At 41.7% G+C, this 20689-nt stretch overlaps 3 protein-coding genes across 3 annotated transcripts; all 3 read right to left on the bottom strand.

Annotated features, from left to right (window-relative positions):
• Positions 1-1913: 1913 nt before the first annotated feature.
• Positions 1914-4388, bottom strand: LOC108033465 (trichohyalin). Its single transcript, XM_017107802.3, has 2 exons — positions 4320-4388; positions 1914-3665 (listed from the first exon to the last, which is right to left on the bottom strand). Exons 1-2 carry the CDS (start codon positions 4326-4328, stop codon positions 2253-2255), a joined length of 1422 nt encoding a protein of 473 aa, XP_016963291.1. The 5' UTR covers positions 4329-4388; the 3' UTR covers positions 1914-2252.
• A 6851-nt stretch (positions 4389-11239) lies between these two features.
• On the bottom strand, positions 11240-12482 carry LOC108033540 (odorant receptor 33b). The gene is made up of 2 exons (XM_017107884.1): positions 11755-12482; positions 11240-11651 (listed from the first exon to the last, which is right to left on the bottom strand). Exons 1-2 carry the CDS (start codon positions 12480-12482, stop codon positions 11240-11242), a joined length of 1140 nt encoding a protein of 379 aa, XP_016963373.1.
• Positions 12483-12798: 316 nt separating this feature from the next.
• On the bottom strand, positions 12799-14141 carry LOC108033534 (odorant receptor 33a). Its single transcript, XM_017107879.1, has 2 exons — positions 13417-14141; positions 12799-13323 (listed from the first exon to the last, which is right to left on the bottom strand). The coding sequence occupies exons 1-2, from the start codon at positions 14139-14141 to the stop codon at positions 12909-12911; spliced, it is 1140 nt and encodes a 379-aa protein (XP_016963368.1). The 3' UTR covers positions 12799-12908.
• Between the last annotated feature and the right edge of the window lie 6548 nt (positions 14142-20689).

Raw genomic sequence — 20689 nt, 5'->3', positions numbered from 1 at the left:
AACAATTCAAATTGCAAGTTGAAGTTAAAAACTCAATGAAAAAACAAATTCAAAGAGAACGCAGTTTGAGAGTCGGTGGATGTAAAACTGTGTTGGTATGAGTCATTGCTCGTATCGGCTTAAGCTGGGACACTAACCTGGGAGGTGAGTTCAAACGTTCACCTCAAACGGCTGGGCTGATTTTAAATTTTCAAAATAAAGTTTTAAGCAATTTTGGTTGTTTGATTTGGATTCGACTGGGTTTGATGACCTTTTTTTTGCATTTGTCTTTACTTTTGTTGCAATGTGTCTAGCAATAAGTATAAATAAGGCATATATTAAGACTTAGTATGCATAAGGACTTGTTACTTGAGTTATCCGCAAATTGCATCGTGCTAAAACACAAAACAAAAATTCGAACAATTGTCACTTAGTAGCCGGTTTCCTGTAAGTGTTGTTCGAAAATAACGTATTTAATCTTTATGTTTTGTATCTAATATTTTGGCGTGCAAAGCTGGTCCATTTAAATCATAATGGATTTTAAACACACTTTGTGTGATTTTGTGGCTTGCCTCAATTATTCTTGAGGCATCGAGAAACCAGGAAAATGGGTCAGCTGCAAAAAGAAGCTAAGTTTTCTATGCGTTCCCTCTCAACAGTGTCCATTATTTTTTTCGAAACGGATTGTCGGGGTCGTGGCCAAAAGTCAAGAGGGGTCGTTTACTAGCTAGTCTGCTTCGCTTTTTGAGCTCCTCGAATTTGGTTTTTGTGCTTCCTTGTTTGTGTCCCTCGGACTAGACATTCACAGTTTTCCAGTTCTTGTTTTTCTTTTCCCGCTTTCCCCTCTGCCACTGTCAGGCCATTGTCGAGCCGAAGGGCTTAAGGGAGCCAGGCTGCGCTTTTTATGAACTTTTAAGTGATTTCCTGGCGAAGGACTCACGGGCACAACACAACATGCACGACAGCTGCAAGTAGCTCACCACGACTTTGGATGTCACTTGAACTAGGCCTTTTTATTTATTTTGTTGACGAATAGTAAACCGATTTTGAGCCTTTGAAGCTGAATTATGATGCGAGGTTAGAAGGAAAAGCTGCCTAGAAGTACGAGTTCAAAATGCTAACTCAGAATGATAAGTATTATCTTACTTACTTACTAGTGCAAAAATATTTAAAGACCTCCGTTTTTTAAATAACCTGAAACGTATTGCTATTATTCTATTCATATCTTCCAAAATAACTCCTGTGTTCTCCCTGTAGATGTACAAGTTAGACCGAACAATAAAGAAACCATTCGTGGCCATTTGAAAATTTCTTAATCGAACTCCTATCCGCCTGACCACAATTTTCATTGGCCTCTGACGGGTTTTCATTACCTTTTGCCACTTTGTTATTGCGTTGGCGTCTCAGCAACCTCATACGAACTCACTACCCATCCCCCACCTATCCTCTCAAGTGCAACTTTATTTTAAAGTAAACGAGAGACAAACTTTATGGAATGGAGAAGGAAACTTTTTCAGCGTTTTCGCTTCGTCCTTTCCCGAGTGTTTATTATTAAAAAATTTGTAGCCATTTGCTGCTCTAAAGAAACTTGGCTCCCGGGTTTATGGCCAAGTTGCGTGCACACGTGTCCATGAAGGTTGAATTGTGGGGTAAAAAGCTCGTGTGAAGGGGTGGGAACCCATGTGGAGCCTGCAGCATCCATGACCAAAGTGTCAGAGTCCATGAAAGGCGATTAGGGTCAACTGGTTTTGGCTAGTTGGCCCGAAGGAGTTGAGGGCCAAAACGAAAAATCCTTGACCACCTGTGGACGGTTCTCAAATCTGCCGGGAAGTTAGCCACACTTAATTCGAAGTTGCCATAAATTAAGTTTCGAAACCGTTGTCCTTCGTCTGTAAAAGAGCGTGCAGTCTTCCTTCTGCAGCCTTTCTCGTATATTCTGGTTTCTTTTTTTTACTTTTTCACATCGATGCAGTTGACTAACTATTAAGTTACACAAAGACAATTAAACTTAGGGCTAAAGTTAGCTGGAAGGAAAGCGTTAGAGCTTGGGTTAAGTTCTTGGCAAGATTGCTGTATGCGTTAGTTGAAACAAAAAGCTGAGAGAATCACCAAATCCCCGATCCTAGGCTAGGTAAACACAAGATTCGATCTAGTTTTCTTAAGAGCTAAACATATTCGTGGTCCGGTTGCTGATCGCTGAGGTCGCTGTGTGAGTTTCGTTTGAGTTCAGTTGAAGATTGGTTGCTTGTTTGGAAGCTTCCGGTTTCTGAGAGTTACCAGTTCTTTGAGCGCCGCTCGGCGCTGTTGGAACGCAGCTCCTCGCTTTCGCGCCGGCTGTCCTCACGATCATCCAGCCTGTCCAGCTGCCAGAGGTCGTTGTTTAGCAGGCGACGTCCATTGGACCAACTGAGGGCGGCTCCAGCGCGGGCGGCATTACCATTCAGCCGGGTGGTTAGCAATCCGTTGAGGTTTCCCGACTCCAGGAGCAGCGGCGAGCTGATCAGCTGGGCCTGAACGGTGGCACTCGAGGGCTGGCTGAGGATCAGGGGCTGGGAGCTGCGATCGATGGTGATGCGGGCATTGGGCAACTGGCGCCAGGACTCCAGATCGCGTTCCCTGGTCAGCAGGGTGGTGGTCCTCGAGGAGCTGGTGGTGGCGGGTAGGCGGGAGGCCAGCAATGTGGGTGGGTGGGAGACAACGGTGGCCTGGATGCTGGGCAGGCTTTGGGTCAGAAGAAGGGTCTGCTGATCGATCAACCGCTGGTTTTGGCTCTGGCGACGCTCAGCTTGCTGGCGGCGATCCTCGCGATCACGCTGCTCCCGATCCCGCTGCTCACGATCCCGCTGCTCCCGGTCACGCTGCTCTCGTTCGCGGAGTTCGCGGTCGCGGAGTTCGCGGTCACGGAGCTCCCGATCCCGCAGTTCCCTCTCCCGTTGCTCACGCTCCCGCTCCTCCCGATCACGCTGCTCCTGGATGCGCTGGAGATCCCTCAGTTGCTGTTCCTGCTGCAGGCGCTGCTGTTCCTGCTGCAGGCGCTGCTGCTCCTGCTGTTGTACCTGCTGCTGAAACTGTTCCATGAGCTGCTGGGCCTGGTTGCGGGCCTGGTTCTCCGACTCCCGACGGTTCTGGGCCTCTAGCTGTAGTTGGCTGGCCTCTTGGGCCTCTACCAGGGATCGGGCTTCTGCGATGGCCTGGGCGGTGAGACGGGTCTGCAACTCCTCGAGGCTGTTGTAGCGGGACGATGAAGACGAGGAGGCGGCGATCCTTTGCTGCTGCTCATCCAGACGCTGCTTGGACACGATGGCATTGAAGCCACTCACGTCGTCGGCCGTGTACTCCACGATGCGACGGGTGCCATCGGGTTCGATCAGGGAGTACTGGCCCTTGACCAGGTCGCCGTCGCGCTTCTCCTCCTGCCGCTTGTCGTCGCCGGTGAGCGAGTCCCGCACATCGTAGGCGAAACTGTACTGGGGACGGGTGTCGTAGTCCTCACTGGAGTTGGGTGCCAGAGTGGTGGCATCGTCGTCATCTCCGTTGTCGTCCCGGCTCAGTTCCCCGCGCAGTTGCTGTTGCTGCTGCTGTTGAATGCTGGAGGACTTGGCGAGCTGGCTAAGATCGATGGGGCGCAGGAAGGCCGAGTTGGCCACGTTGCAGGTCAGCAGGCTCAGGCAGAGCAACAAGTATGTCTGGAAGCAAATGGGATTCACACAGGACTCGAATTAAATAGCTGTCAGTTATAAATCACCACCATTGGCCTCATCAATTTGTCATTCCACAATGGTTTGCTTTTTACTTGTTAGTTGCAAAGGGTCATAAATTAAAAACGACAACGAGCGTTCATGTTGCTGGGCAAAAAGTTGTGGGGATTTGCTGGTCTGTCGGACTCTATTGGCTGTCAAGATTGCTAAAAGAGAATGCTTAGATGTCTGGAACAGTACTACAAATTACATTGATATCAGTCACTCAATTCACTGCATAGTTAATTTATACAACAGATTTAAAACTTAATTACCATTTTTTATTGGCGATTCTCTTATAAAAGTTTCTTGTTGGCAGAAAACTTAAAAAGAAAGTATATTGTATCCATACTTTTAATTGTGTTTTTTCCCAACTTTCATAGGGTGTCGACCATCTTAACCCAACTAATCCCTGAAGTTTTCCATTTGGCTTGGCTTCTCTGAAAATTTAAATTGGCCTAATACGCTTTGCTCTTTATCGTTTTGTATTTTTGATTATCCTGATTTATGGGCCCAACTTCCACTTTGCCGGATTTACATGGCGGCAGAACAACAAGGGAGCTCGGAAAATTTATGGCCGGCAGCGGTTGACGGAAAACTTACCCGTTTCATGGCTGCTGACGTTAAGTATTCGACTAGTTGGATGCTGGCTATTTGTTGGCTGCTGCTGTTTGCTGCTGATGGCGAACTGATGCCACCTCCATCGCCCACTGGCCATTTTATAACGCCGGGAAAAAGGGCCATCGCCAGAACCTGACCACACCTGATATGCCGGTGGCCAGCTTTCAAATTTGTTTAGTTAAGGTTACAAATGACCTTCCCGAGGCGTAGAGATACAGGTGCAGATAGATCGGAGCTGCAGTGCGGAGCATTCACTTTTCAGCCGCCGCTTCACTGGCACGCACACAAAATCGTCACCCACTGGCCCAAAACGGTGGGCAGGAAGGCGGAAAGGGAAGGGCCATCGGGTGGCGCTTATGAAAATGGTCAGCAAACATTGCCTGCGGAAATTGGAAATAGGCCTGCACCGGAGACAGTCTTTGTTGCGCTTTGGTCTCATGAATTTGAAATTTTGTAATCCCTCATCTGCCCGAGATCCGATTGCAAAATGCTCGAAACAGGGCATGGGCGGTAAAAAGGGGGAAACTTGATAGCTGCCCACAAGAAAAAGAGGCGCCAGCCTGGAACGGTCACTCTAATGGACTCCCCTGTAACCAGGCACACTTTATCGATTATCTCGATTCATTATCCGACAGGTTTTTCATCATGCGTAGTAACCAGAGCCCTGGCCCATTTGTTGTCTTTTACGGAGATGTAGGAAGAGCAGACATCGTTGGCGGATGTGGCTTTTTAGGGGCTTCCCTGCTCTTACGCAATCCAGGTGAGTTGTGATTAGTCGAGAGGAATTTTTCGTTTTGGCATCATTTCAGTTCGAAGTAAAGGTTTGCGGAACACACACAGAGGTTGCTATACACGGAAAGGGGAAAAGTATGATGTATGCATTTTTTTCTGTTCAATTTCTTCCAAATTGTTGAATGTTATTTTGACAAACTGAAATATTTTGAAAGCTTAAAGAATGCATCCTTTCAGTACTCTCTTATGAGATACTCGCATACGAGATACTCGCACATGAGTTAGCATTTTAACGGGGCCAAGTTTAGTCGGCTCAGGACGCGACACTGGAACAAGCGAGCATGCTAACTTTATCAGCTCTAAAAACAAGAGTAGCGCCAACAACAGCGGCCAAAACATCTGCGTCAGTGCGTATGAAAAACAAAAGAAAACAAAAAAGGAGCTCCAACAATAACAGGAGGCGAGCCAAGGGAAACCGAAAGCAAAAAGGCAACTGGGTGGAAAAAATTGTCTTGCATGACTAAAATACAAGAGCAAGAGAAGAAGTGCGGTGCACGGGAAAAATATTATACATACCCTTTAAAAACCCAAGTTTTAAAATAGTATTCGAGTTAGTCCACTGGTAGACCCAAAAATTCCACGGATTGCAGATTTAGTACACATTTTGTTATAAAAGGTGGGAAAGCCGAACTCGTTGTTTCAGGATACTTTTTCATCCTGAAGTAATTCCTGAAATAATTCTAACATTATTCAAGAACTAAAAAATAACACTCAGTAAAGGTTGTAGAAAAATGTCAGACTGATTTTCTCTCAGTGCAGCCACTGCGAAAAAACCTAAAGGCCTGATCCGCTCTGCTATTCATGCCGTGGAGCATAGTTTTAGGCGCCGCCAGTTCGGTTGCCCAACATGTTGGACACTTTTTACAACATCCCCCTTGGCATCGCTATATCCCTCGCCCTCCCCCTTGGCCAGCTTTGTTTGCCTTTGATGCACGTTTTCCGCTTGTTTTTCTCGCTGGTCGGGGAAAATTGAATGCCCAACAGCCGAGAGTCGGCCACGTTGTAATTGAGTTGGCCGAGTGGAATGGGAAAATAGTTTTGCCAATTCCGACACGAATCGCATGCAGCTGAACACGGAAAATCCCTATCCCTACGCCATGTCTGGCCAATTCGCCGGCGGGTAATTAATCATTTTTCACTTTTTCGCTCGATACGGAAAATGCGCTCAACAATTTCTCACAATTTGCAACTGCCAAAAGGCAATTAGAGTCGACACATTTACTGTATTAGCGCGCATTAAGTAATCAATTGCAATTGCCACTGAAATTTTAATTAGGTTTCTTGTGTTCACCAGTAGAGCCTGTATTTATGTGAACTATGTGAAGGGCCAATGTTGTTGGAAATTGGGGTTTAAATGTTTAAGTTATTCGATTCGCAAGACTGAAATAGAAAACGGAAGTGCAAACTCAATTTTTTTAAATGAGAAAAATTTGGTTTTATTAAGTGCAATATTGGCAAAACAATGCCTGTTTGTCAGGTTTTAAAACTGCATCATCGGATTGTTTTGTTTTGCTTTATTTGATCAGTAGCAAGAATCCACAGAAAAGAGGCACAACAAATATTTCCCGCCTTGTTTGGCAAGTGATTTGCGCAAAAGTTGTTTCTAGCTATTCGGAAAATCTAAAAACTTGAGCCAGTGCTTTTCTTTCCGGTAAAATTGGAATATTGCATATATTATCACAGACCAGGAAAACACTCTGTTGACTTTTTGAGAAAATGCAAAAACCAAACAACCCAAGCCAAATGCAACGAAAATTGTGATTGCTTCAGCTCGGAATCTGCATTCAGAATACCGCAGGGCCTGGCAATCAAATAGTGTTTTTCGGTCAGAGGGGGCAATTCAATCTGCGGCCGGAGGACGGTGGCCAGATCGCAAGTCTGGTTTTATTTACAGCAGGGCCATGGCTTTTAGGCCCGATGTCACCAATGCCAAAGCTCTGATTGAGTGGAAGCCTCTTCGGGGGCTTTCTAGACAGACAACCCCGGTTTGGTTGAGTGTTTCAATTTATTTTTCATATTTTTGTTTAACCGCTTTTTGTTTTACTTTCCTATTTCAGCCGGGCGAAATTCCCCCGGTTCGCGTTCGCAAAATGCCAAAAGTTAAAATAAACAGTAGGCGGCAGGGGGACCAGGAGCAAGGAGCAGGGAGCCAGCATCCAGCAGCCAGGACAACATGCAGGAAGGCAGGAAACACTTGAAAAAGTATGCCAACAATATTTCTACCATCTCTCGGCTCGGTGTCTGTGTGCTTTTGTGCTATTGAAAAGGAAATGAATGGCAGGCAGAAAAAGTTAAATCACCTCCAGCAATTGGGCCTGCTGCGGCTCCCGCCTCTAGATCGGTCTACTGGGTGGTTGGATTGTCCGGGACGAGAAAGTCTGCCGACAGTATTTGGAGTGCCGCTCCCCGGGGTGGCGTATGCGCAATATTCGCGCCGAGGCCTCTAAGCTGCGGCCTGAGCACCGACATTTGTCGCATTCTCCACTGCTTTCTGTGTGACTTTATTTCATTTTATTTTTCGCATTCTTTTCGATTTGTTTTGTCTTTTCGATTTCTATTTGCCGTGGAAATTGCTTTCAATAATGACGCAAAGTGTTGCTGGGGGGACATTTTAATGGTTGCTTGGTCGCAGCGCGTCCGACAGATAGGGCGGCGCCATCTGGAGGCGACAATTTGTACTCACGTAACCCACTCACTGAGAAAAAACGGCTATCAAGGGCGAAGAGAAGAGCTAAATGTGTAATGGACATGTTTGCAATTGTTGTGGAAAAAATTATTTTCTGAGATTTCGATTTAGATTCTCTACGTTTTATTTGATATATACTAGATTCGTCTGAAAGTAACACGGCAGAAGGAAGCGTTTATTTATTCTTGAACAGGATCACTAGCCGAGTCGATATAGCCATATCCGTCTGTCCATCAATCCGTCCGTCTGTCTGTTCGTCCGTACGAACGCTGAGATCTCGGAAACTACAAAAGCTAGAAAGTTGGATCTAGTTGGCTTCTTGCGCAGCGAAAACGACCACTTTAACCCTCGTGACTGTAGCGCCTGCAGGTTGTTTGCTAGAATCTAATGTATTGGTCTCGTCAATATCCGTCGTTAGAACAAACTACCCTCACAAACCTCCCAAACATAAGGCACCCACAGTTTTCATGTTATAAAAAATTTTTATTCTGCAGTGTTAAATACCTATCGAATGACTTAAAAATTGTTTGCCACACTCTTTCTAAATCCCACAAATAGACAAAATGCTTAAATCTGTCTGCTGACCATATCCTATCCAATATCGTTTTGCTGTTTATGTAGCTCCATTTCCCTTTTGCTCTTTTAAGCTGAGTCACGGGTATCTGATAGTCGAGTCACTCGACTACGTTCTTCTTTGTTTTATATAATCAGTAAAAATAGGTCTTTTATCCTCTGAATTTAAAATTACCATTATAGTATTAAAATTGTATCATACGGAAGGGTTATTCGTAACATTCAAATTTATCAATAACAAGAAAGGAAGTTAACTTCGGTAGGCCGAAGTTTGTATACCCTTGCAGTTATAAGAAATAATCAACTTTATTAAATAATTTTTCATATTATTTTCAACTAATTTTCCGATTGTTACTATGGCAGCTATATGATATATAATTCGAAATTCAGAACTAAATAAAAAATGTTATTTCCAAGCTTAGAAGGTCATATGTTAAAAAACACCGAAGATATAATTTTTTTTATAATTTTTTCCCCGATAGTTCCTATGGGAGCTATAAGATATAGTTGTCCGATCCGGCTGGTTCCGACTTATATACTACCTAATATAGAAATAAGACTTTTGGGAAAGTTTCAGCCCGATAGCTTCAAAACTGCGTAGAAACGGGCAGACAGACGGACAGACGGACGGACAGACGGATGGACAGACGGACATGGCTAGATGGACTCGTTTAGTGACGCTGATCAAGAATATATACATACCCTCTGCAAGGGTATAAAAATGTACATCTTTCATCCAATTGAAAAGAATTTAAATAAACCAATAGTGATTAAAGATTATATGGTTTTCATATTTTATCAATCATAATTTATGATAGAATCAATAATGTATTTAAGTATTGGCTCAGTGCACCCGCCAACACTTCAGGCACTTTGTACGCGCTCATCGCGGCGATGGCGTCAATAAATTGCCATGGTTGCGGTGCGAATCCTTGCGTGTCCTTGGCCAAGCCTCATCTCACCCCACTGTTTGCCAGGAGTCCTTGGTCAAGTGTACGCCTACATTTGTCGGGCACCTCTTCCCCGGCCACTTATGCAGCCCGATGTCCGTTGCACTTTTCCGACACGCAACGCCAAGGGCTTTTCCTCATTTGCATTTCGGAAAAAACGCTCGTAGTCCGGTGGAATATATTTTAATATATTGCAAGGGGGCTTCCGATTCGAGATGCTCTCCATGTCTCATCTTCACAACATCCATGTCGATTCACTTGATCACATTTACGGTTCTTTCATTCAGTAATCAAGTTTAAATAAAATATAAGAACACTAAGCCACTCCACTATGTTCAAAATGTGTTAACCAAAAAATGTATTAAATCATTAATTAATTAATTATTAAATTATAAGTTTGACTTATTAAGTCTATGGAGTGCATTTTTTGTTTTTCCTTTATTCAAATATTGGTTAAAAGGGTATGCCCCACTGTTTCATTAGCTCCATGCCAGTAACAGCAAAGTGTAATGCAGTGGAAAGACATCAGAATTCAATTATTCCCGCTTCGTAAGAGTTTTAATTAAAAATCAGAAATGAAATGGGCCTGTGAGCTCGGGCTGCTTAAAAATTGAGCATCAGATCGCCGAGGCTTTTAAGTTTGATTAAATTTCGACAGATAAAAAAGGATGAAGCATCCGAAAATGCGTTTGAATCACGTACAGGATTTGGGGCCGCAAGATGGTCCCAAATATAAGGGGGTCTCTGTCATAAGTCAATAAACATACAAAATGAAAATGTTTGAAATGGGAACGCTGTCATTGACGCGGTGAAAACCTATGAATTTATTATCATTATAAAACGCAGTCAAGGACGATTTCCAGCCTTTGACAAATATAATTTACATTTATTTAACTTTTATTTTTCGTTGATTGGCATATATATTTAATAGCAACACACAGAGGCCAGGTTCATTGAGATTTATGCAAGGCTGACAATAACGAATCACACTTACTGAAATCGGAACAAAAATTGTGTATGCGTAAACAATTCATTTCATTTCATTTTAATGTGCCATTGTTGTTCGCTCGAACAAAAGCAGAATATCCGTGTGGCAAACTGTTTATTTGCGTATCGCGACGGGCCAATTAATAAATTTTCATTTTCCCGCGTTGATTGCTCCACTTTTGGCCAATTTCAGGGGGCGAAATCAATAACAATACGGTGGCCGGGGTAGCCATTTAATTAACCACCCGCTCTATATACCTTTTACGCGCACCACAACGGCGAACAGGGAGTAGGCCATCTTCAGAGTGGCGAAAAAGGCATTTAAATTCAGCTCAATGAGCCCGCCCGCCCTAAGGCGGTGCAGTGGGAACCACAAGGCCGTGGCCTTGGGACTTTTTGAAGAATGTCGGCACTAGCACTCGCATGCAGAGCCAGAACGGTCGATAAAAACAAACACTATCAATGATGACCATTGTTCACCTAATGAATACTCCCTGCTGAGCTTGCAGCTTTTATGCAGCTGCCTTGGTAGATGCACTGCGAGAAATGTCATAAAATGGGATGCAACTTTGCAATGGAACCCGGTTTGTGTTACATACAATGCATTGCATTGCACTAAAGATTACGATATAATGATGCACATATGATTATTCAAATCTATCAGTTTCTGTGGAGCTTCCGAGTTTTCGAAAAGTACCCCCGCATGAAATAATCCCGATCTCCCTTTAATTAAATACCCTTTAGAACTTACTTTATTTATGTAGTCATTTTTCAGGTGCATTATCCACCGCTAAACGGCATTTAAACGCATCCCATGCAATTTTCATAAAGTGTCTGTTAATGGCCCCATTAGTGGCAATTAAAATAGAGCCGGTATGCAAATGAGGGGGCCAATGGTCGCACGGGCCCACTCATTATCGCAGCGACATGGCCAATGTGAAGAAGGAGTAGGCCAGCCGGACGGTGGCGAAGAAGGCGTTCATTCCGATGCCAATCATGCCACCCGCCTTGATCTGCACCTCTGTCAAGGTGAGCTGCATGAAAATCAGCATGGTGCGGCAATGTCCCCGGTCCATACCGATCCAATTGCTCGAATATATCGCATAGGTCAGCCTGCTCATCTCCACGGATATCAGGGTTCCGTAGTAGCAGCACGGAAACAACTCCAGTACCATGGAAACGAAGTACACGCCATAGTAAGTCACGGCGAAGTTATTTTCCGCAAAGAACAAAATGTTGACGAGCGTTATGGAAATGTTAACGCCACTCGATATAAACTGGCCAAGTTGCGACATATTCATGGTGCTGCGCAGCAAATCCACGATTCTGGAAGGGCAAACTCGGTGTTATGTATATAATATAATAAATATAGGAGATACATTTAGACATATAAGAAAATGTTTCTGAAGTCTTAAGAAGAATACATTACTTCACGATTTTTCGATGGTCCTCAATGCTTTCGACTAACTGCTTTCCGATGACGGCCTTTGTATCCTTTCGATCTTGTCCAATTCTACTTAGGCGCATTGACAGTAGTCGCACATGTCCTGCTACCACACAAAATGTCATCGGCGGATAGGAATCATTAGCCAGGTTCTGAACTATTGCCAAGCTTACTCCAACTATTTGGTAGGTTACACTTAGCCAAAATACCAGCTCTGAGGCCTGCACATCGTACGGAAACCAGGCCGGATATAACAACTTATGTCCACCACCGAATAGAACCGATGCTATCGCCGAAACATTCGACAATCCGTAGGCCACGATGAAACTCTTCCAAATCAAATTCGCTTCCCGTTTCGTATTTTGGTTAAAAAACTGGCGTTCCCCCTGACTCAGAGCTCGCTGATCAAGCTCTTTGAGCAACACTTCGATTGTTTTAATATCTTCCAGCTTCAGGCGGAAGCATACAAATTTAAAGCTGGCGAAGAAGCAGGCAGCTGTGATTGGTAGCCCTTTGCAGACATCGCCGAGTGTTCTTTCCAGAAATAGGCCGAGAATTAAATGAATTGGATACCAGAAAGTGACAAAAACTGTGATCAAAACATCCAGCAAGCGGTTTAGAACAAATTGGCTTTCCAATCCCAAAAGACGCCAATATAACCAATAGGCTCTGTAGATGTGTTCACTTCGGATAACTGGCGGCCTTAAGTCCATTTTCGAAACAATTGTGTGGATCCTACGGCATTTCCCCTTTTATACTTGGTCTAATTTCAGGCCACCAATGGAACGCCCACCGATTTAGTGTCCCTGAGGAAGCCCTATAATTTTGGTTAACAATTGACACCTTTCTTGGGTAACAACCGTCTGGGTAGTCTTTTTATTTGTTGAAAACCCTCTACCTAGACAGTTTTTAATTTATTGAGCCGATTATTCTTGAGGGCGGCAGTGTAAATAAATATTTATGGGTTGAGAAGAAAAATTTTATTGATTAACGTTTGGTGTTTGGGTGTAATATTTAATTCTAGATAAATAGGATAATAGCATGAGTTATATAGTCATTAAGCTACTAACTTTTAATACTTTTGTCAAGCTTTGTTAAAAAGTTCTTTAGGGACACCTTTTTACAGTACTGTCCTACTCCTAGGATCGGAACGACAAGGCTAAGGTGAAGAAGGAATAGGCCAAACGGCACGTGGCAAAAAATGCACTCATGTCGATGCCAACGATACCGCCTGCTTTAATATCCACCGGAGCAATCATGAACTGCATCAGTATTATTAAGGATCGTTTGTAATCGTTATCTTTTTTAATCCAATTGCTTGAGAAAATGGCGTAGGGCAATTTGTCAAACTCCATCTTCATCAGAGTTCCGTAGTAACAGCTTGGAAATAGTTCTATAAACATGGCTGCAAAGAACACAGCATAGTAAGTCATCGAAAACTTATTTTCCGCAAAGAAAAGGATATTGATCAGCGTTATTGCAATGTTGATTCCACTAGAAAGGAACTGGGCCAGTTGGGTAAGGTGTAAAATTCTACGAAGCAAGGAAATTATTCTGGAAGATTTATAAAAATAGAAATTTTAGTTTATTTAATCGGCCCACCAATGTTGAGATTTTACATATTATTTTTAAAAGGTTCTATCTTACCGCATTAGCTTTCTGTGGTCCTTTATTCCTTCGATAAGTTTTCTTTTATTTTCAGCCATTGATATCTTCTCATCTTGTCCAATTCGACTCAATCGCATAGCCAAAAGTCTCACATGTCCAGTGACCACACAAAATGTTATTGGGGGATATGAATCGTTGGCAAGGTTTTCCAAAATCAACATACTTGACCCAACAGCCTGATATGTGAAGCTAATCCAAAAGACTAGTGCGCTGGCTTGAACGTCATAAGGAAACCAGCCCGCATACATTAAATTTCGACCACTACTAAACAAGCCGGCAGCGATTGCAGTGATTATGGATGATATAGCAGCCACTAAATAGCTTTTCGAGAGTGTTTGGGCCACACTTCGTGGACTTCGATTAAAGTACCGGCGTTCTTCTTCATTATCAGCTCTGCTATCCAAATCCTGAAGGTATCCTTCGATTTCCCTAATATCCGAAAGTTTCCAACGAAAACAGATGAATTTAAAGCTGCAGAAGATACATTCTGTTGTAAAATACAGATTCCTTAGGACTTCTACGGCCGGCTTATTATAGAGTCCGAGTATTAAATGCACGTTGTACCAAGTGGTGATGAAGAAGGTGATCGCCAAATCCAGTAACCATCTGAAAGGATAATCGCCCTCGACGCCCAAAAGTCGCCAATAAAGCCAATATGTTTGATAGAGACTTTTACTTTTGACTTCCATACGGGTTGACTCCATATTAAGAACTTTTGGTCAAGCGCTGTGACACCCTCTGCTTTTATAGAGTTTACCTTTTCAAGTATACAGTCCTGTGAAAAATAAAAAGCTCACCGGCAACAAAAGTGTCCAAAACTCTAATCAGCACTTAAAAAGGAAGAACACTTTCACCCACAATACTGAAGTCGTTCTAATTTAGTGTTTTAAAATAACTTCTTTAAGCAAAAATATGTATGTGTTTTTAATATTTTATGATTAAAAAACTGGCATTCCATAACAATTTTTACTTAGAATAGTAGAGAACTGGACTAAACCAATTCTTATCTTTTTTTTTCAAAATTGGTTCAAAATTTCAAACTATATAGCACTTGAGATTTCTCAACTGGTTATAAACAACACATATTTACACATTTCTTGCTTATTGAATGGCCAAAGTATGCAGCATTTGTTTGACAAGAATATATTCTTATTTGATTTATTTAAGTAAAAAGAAAACATTTGGAAAGTTGTCATCAAACTAAACATTTGTAAAAATGCAAAAAAAAATGTAAGACTTATGTTTTAAAGAAAAACTATTAACGAGGTAGAATAATTTAGATATAATATTTTGTGATAATAAACAAAGTAATTTTATAGACATTTTGCTTAGACTTTTAATGGTGTCCTTTTATACAGAACTGTAGCTATTTCGGGAGGGAGTAATTGTTATCCCCATAATTATATTTAATTGCTGTTAACAATTATCACCTATTATACAAGTTTGGAATTTTTTTGATTGCTTTGTAAGAAATTTATTATATGGAAATATGCCGTAAGATATGCAGTAAGGGGAGATTGATAGGTTTCACCTAGCATAAATTTCATTTGGTCATAGCCAATTGAAGAATGTAGAAAGGTATACCGAAATCTTTAGAGATGATTTTAGTTCATACTGTGACATTTAAAGTGACACTTCGCTGAAATATACTTGCGATGCAAAAATCTGTAGAGCCTCCGATCTTACAAGCTTTTAGTTTTCGAGGTCTCAGCATTCAAAGGAATAGTTTTGGACGTTTTTTAGGCATTAGGGTGGGAATGGCAAAATTAGCTTAGGTATTGACGAAAGCAAGATATTTCCGTTGTTTTCATACCCTTGCCGAGGGTGTAATGATTTCAGTTAGAAGTTTGCAACGCAGTGAAGGAGACGTTTCTTGATCAGCATTCCTAGACGAGTCGATCTAGCCATGTCCGTCTGTCTGTCCGTTTATACGCAAACTAGTCTTTCAGTTTTTAAGCTATCGGGCTGAAACTTCCCCAAAAGTCTTCTTCTTTTTTATTGCAGGCAGTATATAAGTCGGAACCACCAACCTGATCAGACAACTTTATCTTATAGCTCCCATAGGAACAATCGGGGAAAAATTAAAATAAAATTATATCTTCGGTGTTTTTTAACATATAACCTCCTACGCTTTTAAATAACATTTTTAATTGGTTTTTAATTTCGAATTACATTTTATCAAAATCGGACGACTATATCATACATTTAGCTGCCGATCGGAAAATTGGTGTGAAAATAATATGAAACAATCCCCAAAAATTTAACATGGTGTTACTAACATTAATAACTGCAAGGGTATACAAACCTCGGTACAGCAAGTACATTCGACATTAAAAGGTAACGAAGAAGCTAATAAGAACATCCATTAAAAACCGAAAAGAAAAATCTCCTTCAACACACAGATTTCGCCAGAAGAGCGAGAAGGTTCTGTAAAGATAAAAATTCCCTACAACCGGCAAAGCCAATTCATTTTCTCAAACAGTTAAGACTGACAAAAAGAGTTTCTTGTTTGTTTCGATTTAATTAATATGTATCGTTAATGTTGTTTGACTTAGATTAATTACCCCTAATTTAAATTTAACACCAGTCTTTTGTAAAGAAATATAGGAAATACCTGAAGGGTTCTCTGCATAAATATAAAACTAAGGCGTTTGACCTTTAAGCATTGGGTTGCATCGATTTTAAATAAAGCATACTTTTGCTTTTGCTGAAGAAAGACGTACTAATTGCGCAATAAAAAATGCAGTTAAAAAGTAGAGAAAAAGTTGCCTTACAATCTCTGTTGCAACTGCACGAACTAAGTTGCCATAACTTGACATTAAAATCTTCTATCAGCATCTGCTGGCAAATAGTGAAAGAACAAGAGGAAAATATCCTTTTCTTCTTGCTGGCAAAGTTTCATCTTTTGACTTTTTTATGTTTGGTTACCGGCATCGATGGCTTTTGAAAAAACGTCCATCAAATCCACATCCTTAAAATACGCTAAGAACGGTGTCAATGGAATTTTTAGACACATGTTTTTTAAGAATTTTACAATATTTTGGTAAGAAGTTTGACAATGCTTTTTTCTACCATACTGACTTCATTGCTAAATACCAAACATTTGTTGGCAAACTTGTTTGTTTTTTGCTAGAGGTCTGAATAATTAAAGAATTCTATTTAATTATTCTTAACAAATTCATTACGTAGGTCACAGTTACATATTTCTAAAGATGAATAATTTGCTCGCTTTGACTGTGTGGTATAATTAAGAGGCAGATGCAACTTTTTTTGGCAACCTTTTTGTGTTTTTTGTTTGTGGTCGGTCCCACTCCCATGAAAAGAAAAGTTACAAAAGTTATTTGATTTCGAATTTTTCGAAAAGTTTCTCTTTATATGATTTTGTTGGGTTCGACTGCCCTGTGAGGAAGTGTGTTTATGTTCCACTAAATTAATGAAAATCACAACTGTGTGCAAAATGTAATTTAATCTTATTTTTCCCTCAGTTGGGCTCGAGGGCAACCGGCGCGTGGCCTGCGATAAACTTCCAGAAAAGTGTGAGTGGCAGTGAGTTGGTAAAAGAACTCTGGCTTTATCAGGCGAAACTGACAGTTTTCAAATTTATCAAGGAGCCGAGGGCTTTGAGAAAGGGCGGAGACCCATCTGTGCAGGGTGTTCAATTTGTGATGGGCAAGGTCACGCGGTATTGAACTTGTCGTACTGTTTGTTCTGTAATTTATTAGATTTCACTTTGCTGCTTAGCATCAAAAGATTAGTTTTTATTACCCTTTGGGAGCTAATTTAGCAACTAGAAGGTAAACAACAAGGGAATCGAGTAAACAACTAGATGTTCATCCAGAATCGCAAGCAAAAATTCAATTTAAACGTTTAAAGTCAATAAAACACATCGCTTTTATCGCTGGATAAGCACGCAGTAATGTGGCTACCCCGCTCTGCTGCATATCCCTAAGAAAATCAAGGCTATTAAATGTGAATCCGGTTCCCCAAAATGTGGAAAATATCAAAGCAATAAAATGCAGAATTTAGCCAGAATTTGGTCTTGTCTTCGCTCTGCAGCATCACAAAAAGAAATGCCAAGGAAGAAAAAGTCAGCAGTGTCAGCAAACTAAAAAACCCCATCAAATTTTTCACTTCTCATAAAGTTGCTTAAAAAATTATTGATTTGCTTTTCTAAATTTTATTCCTTCATAACGGATGCGTGAATAAAATAAGTAGTGCACATCTATACTCAATTTGGGGATATCTCCTAAACTTGTGTCTATTCTGGTACACCGCATAATTTAAATACAATTCCCACAGTCTGGGTATGATATCTCCCATGGCACTGACCACATTCGTACTCTGTTTACTCTGGTCTTGAAGGCACTGTGTAAAGTATTTATTGCTTTATCGCTGTTCGTTATGTTTCGTTCAACTAATTTCAAACGATTTTTCACAGCGGAAATATTTACCACAGCTGCGCCAAAAGTGGTGTGTGTTTCTTTCCCCTTATTTTTAATATTTTTTGTTGCCTTTCGTTTTGTTGACCACCAAGGGTCGGGGTTCAGGGGCCGCCAAAATCGAGAGTCGGTTGTCGGCAGCATGGAACTTGCATGAACCGCCAGCTGCGTTCAGCGCTTGTTTACTTGGTCTACTCGGGGTCTGTGGATGGACTCGGGTCTGCTCTGTGTGCTTATACCAGGGGCGCGACCCAGAGGGGCCGTAGTAATTTGCTCAGTCAATAGTCAAGTCGTGCGTGAGTGTGTACATTTCCGCCAAATAAGGAGATAATGATACGTTTTCAGGGATAGACTTTCAGAATTGAACTATTTAAACCTGACCTTATCTTTTTTGGTCTGCGGTATCGCAGATATTATTTCTGTTTTTAGTTTTATACAACTCTGAGTGTCTTTGATGATTCGAATAAACTGCTTTCTAAGTAAAACAAAAAATCTAATTTTTTTAAAATTGGAACCCTTCTGTCTACTTATTAGGGGGTGACCCCTTTCGGGCGCCCCTGTCTTCTGAATGCTTAGTTCCTAGATTCGACTGTGTGTGTACTTGCGGCCACTGCTAATCGTCTAATTTTATCATGTGGTTTCCCCACTTGAGTGCCGCCAAGTGTTGAACGATTTGTGTAGTTTTCCCTACCCAGAGCCCTGCCTTCCCCGCTTCCTGTGCCAGTGGCTTCCATCTTTTTCTTAATGGCCATTCGTGGAACTTTCGGTATGGCTGTGATGCCTGCGTTCTTTGCTTGTCATTAAACTAAGTGCTGCACATTTGACCTTGACACGCCCGCTCATTAGCAGGTGAATGTGAATGACACGCCCAGGTGCACCTGAAAGCCTTTTGTCGCCCGCCAAAGAGATGCAAATTAATTGGACCCGGTCGTCAGGGGAAAAGGGAGCTTAACAAGGCACAGCGGTCACGCGCATTCCATATTTGTTGTGCTCTCATATTGCGCATCCGCCTGGATGGCGGGCCACACACGACGGCAATCAATCAAGTGCCTAAATTACGCAGCCGGCTCCTAATCTGGCCGAACTCGGTCTGGCTTAGTCGCATCCATCGGGTTGCGAACACGGTTTCCGGTTTCAATTTTGCATAGGACGCGTTTCGCTTGCCAAACAAAAGTTTTGCATAGTCAGCTTATGTTTGGCGGTGGAACAACAATGTTTGAGCCCAAGGATGGCTTCGCAAAGTTGCCAGCCCATGGAATAACAGTATGAACTTGGCTAACGCGCAGATTTTACTCTCCTAATTTAAGCAGCATCATTTCAAAAGAAATACTCTTCCAGCTAAATATTTTTAAACCACTTAAATAAAATAATAAATAATACATTTTTTGTGAATTTGAATCCAAATTCAATTTACCACCCCATTTATCGTACTCTGTTATTGACTGCCACACCGGGATTATGGCTAATTCAACACGTCTCGATCCGCTGTTGCCTGGGAACATAAGTGCATTCAATTTCGCCCTGTCGAATTATGAGCTCCTGGGTGCCATCTCTTTCAGCTTCCCCTGTCTCTCTCCAGCTCGCCTCTGCCCTTTAAGCGGCTTTGCGGACCAGTTCCATTTCCTTTCGGCCAGCAGCGCAGTTATTACACGCCCACAAATGCTGACATTTCAATTGTTCGGCTGGGCTTAGCCGTGCTGTCAGTGCCAAATATTGTTTGGGTCAAGTATTGCGTTTTGGCCATTAGTTGGCAGTTCAGCCACAGGGGTGGCAGAGGGAAGGACCTCGAACTATAACCTTAATTCCTGCTCCTTCGTCTCCGATACATCAGTGACGACATGGTCGTCATCGCATCGGTAGCTCAGCCTATAAAATATGAACCAATTGACGTAAAATTGATTGTTCTTCTCCAGGCTGTGCTTCCCTCCTCTTTCCTTCTCCCTGTTGGCTTCTCTTTCTTCTGCCTCCCCCAGTATCTTGGGGTTTCCGTTCTCGCTTTATTAACTACAACCACCATAAACTGCAGCGGCAGCCAACTTCTACTCTGCCTTCTCCTCTCACACCTTCATTTCACAGCCGTGCACTGCAATAAAACGTCCCTTGGCACGGCAGATAAAGATTTACTTTTCAGTTTACAAATAGTGAATTCCCTTAAGAAGTCATTTTTTAAATGTCCATTTTTTTTAAGACTGCCATGATTTCTTACTTTCAATTTGCCAGTTCAAAGTGATACCTTCACTTGCCAGATCGTTAGACATAATCATGTTTAGAAAAAAGTAGTTTATGCTGTCTAACCAAGTTGTGGACATTCTTTAAACTATTTTAAATAGTTTATAAATACAAAGCCTTTGAACTTTTTTATACCTTTCATCAGATTTAATTACAATCTAAATGCGATAATTTGCAGGGTCTTTCTGGTTTTTATTTCGCAAAATAGGATGCTAGTAAAAAGGCTTCCTTTATTTATCTCTTAGATGAAGTTATTATTTAAGACTAAGTCAAGTTGCCATTTAAAGACATGAAATCAGTTGCCGAAATGAATAAATAAATGAGGAAAAGTCTGTCAAGAAATTATTCTTAGACCTTTTTGGTATTTATCGATAAATAAAAATATAGTTGTGATATAAGTTTGCTCTGTCCCTTACACACACATTTCTCACTTAGGTAACATTTTCTGAAATAAAATGTGGTGTTAATAGTAAAGCTGTGTTTTAGAGGACTTTCAATTCTTCACTTGCAAACACTTACTCGTCATTAACGTGGCTACCCAAAGATGAATAGGTGTAAACTAGCATGGAAAATAACCTTCAAGA

Source organism: Drosophila biarmipes, chromosome 2L (assembly GCF_025231255.1).
Source record: "Drosophila biarmipes strain raj3 chromosome 2L, RU_DBia_V1.1, whole genome shotgun sequence".
Taxonomy (NCBI): Eukaryota; Metazoa; Arthropoda; class Insecta; order Diptera; family Drosophilidae; genus Drosophila; species Drosophila biarmipes.
Note: the sequence above shows the minus strand (reverse complement) of the source record. Positions and strands in the feature narration are given on the sequence as shown.